Raw genomic sequence first — 1,228 nt, 5'->3', positions numbered from 1 at the left:
AGAGAGACCCTGCACTAAATAAATAAATAAATAAGAGACCAACCTGCACAACATAGCAAGATCCTAGCTCAAAAAAAGGGAAGGGGATATGATCCAAAATCTGGATACTATGGGAAGCATCTCAAAATGAAAAAAATTCCTTAATTCTAGGTCTCCTCATTTGAGTAAGCACACTTTAAGATCTCTGTTGTCTAATTGTAGAGAAATTGTACTGAAAGCTTTCAATCCTGAAGGTCTCAGAAATCCCAGATGCCTATGGAGCTGGCACTCCCAAGACCTCCGCCCCAGAGATTGGAATTTAGTGCATTTAGATACACAGGAGGGTTTGTATTATGAAAGACTGTACAGTAATCCCATCAGACTCTTTTAAACCACAAGGTTCCACTGGATCCTCTTTAAAAAAAAAAAAAAAAAGAAAAAAAAAAATTAATGGAGACATGGTCAATGTAGCCCAGACTAGCCTTAAACTTGCAGCAGCCTCCAAAGTGCTGGGATTATAGATATACACCACCATACCTGGTTTCCTTTGGTCTTAAAGTATGTGTTTTATCATTCTGTCCTTTTCTCACAAGGAGCAATTTAATAATAATGCAGAATAATAAAATTCAAGTGGATCAGGCTAGGGGTATAGCTCAAGAGTACTTGCTTGCCTGGTATGTGTGTGCCCCTGGGTTTAATCCTCAATATGGAAACAACAAAACTAAAAAGACGACAACACACACACACACACACGCACACAGGGTTAGTGATGTAGCTCAGTGGCACAGTGCCTGCCTGGCAAGTGCAATGTCCCAAGTTTGATTCCCTATATCCGAAAAACCCCTCACACACAAAAACACATAGTCAAAGAAAGAGGAATGCTAGTATTTCAAGTTCTTTTCTAAGACTCACAATATTAATGCTCAGCTTTCTTGCCAGCTCTTCATCATTTTTCAGTTGTTCTTCCATCTCGCTTCGCCTTTTTTCTGCCTGTCTCCTTTCTTCCTCTTCTTCCTCCGCCAGCAGTCTTTGTATGTATTCCTCACTGGCTTTGTTTTCCTCTTCCTCAGTGGCTCGACGCTCAGCCTGCACCTTAAAAATTATTAAGAAAGGGAGATCCTTCACTTTTTAATGTATTTACATTTCATAAGAATTGTAGGGCTGGTGAGATGGCTCAGTGGTCTAAAGCACCTACTTAGAACAAGCTTAGCAAAGCACAAGGGACCGCGGTTCAATCCCCCAGCACCAC

General features: G+C 40.7%; 1 protein-coding gene across 3 annotated transcripts in view; it reads right to left on the bottom strand.

Annotated features, from left to right (window-relative positions):
• The window catches only part of Rnf168 (ring finger protein 168), a 26,070-nt gene that overhangs the window by 11,183 nt on the left and 13,659 nt on the right, over nucleotides 1-1,228 (bottom strand). For all 3 annotated transcript variants that reach the window (XM_004644547.2, XM_023704724.1, XM_023704725.1), the window contains exon 3: nucleotides 892-1,071. In XM_004644547.2, the coding sequence (XP_004644604.1) occupies nucleotides 892-1,071 (180 nt within the window). The remainder of the gene's footprint in view (nucleotides 1-891; nucleotides 1,072-1,228) is intronic.

The sequence above is a fragment of the Octodon degus genome, unplaced genomic scaffold, assembly GCF_000260255.1.
Source record: "Octodon degus isolate 3935 unplaced genomic scaffold, OctDeg1.0 scaffold00203, whole genome shotgun sequence".
Taxonomy (NCBI): Eukaryota; Metazoa; Chordata; class Mammalia; order Rodentia; family Octodontidae; genus Octodon; species Octodon degus.
Note: the sequence above shows the minus strand (reverse complement) of the source record. Positions and strands in the feature narration are given on the sequence as shown.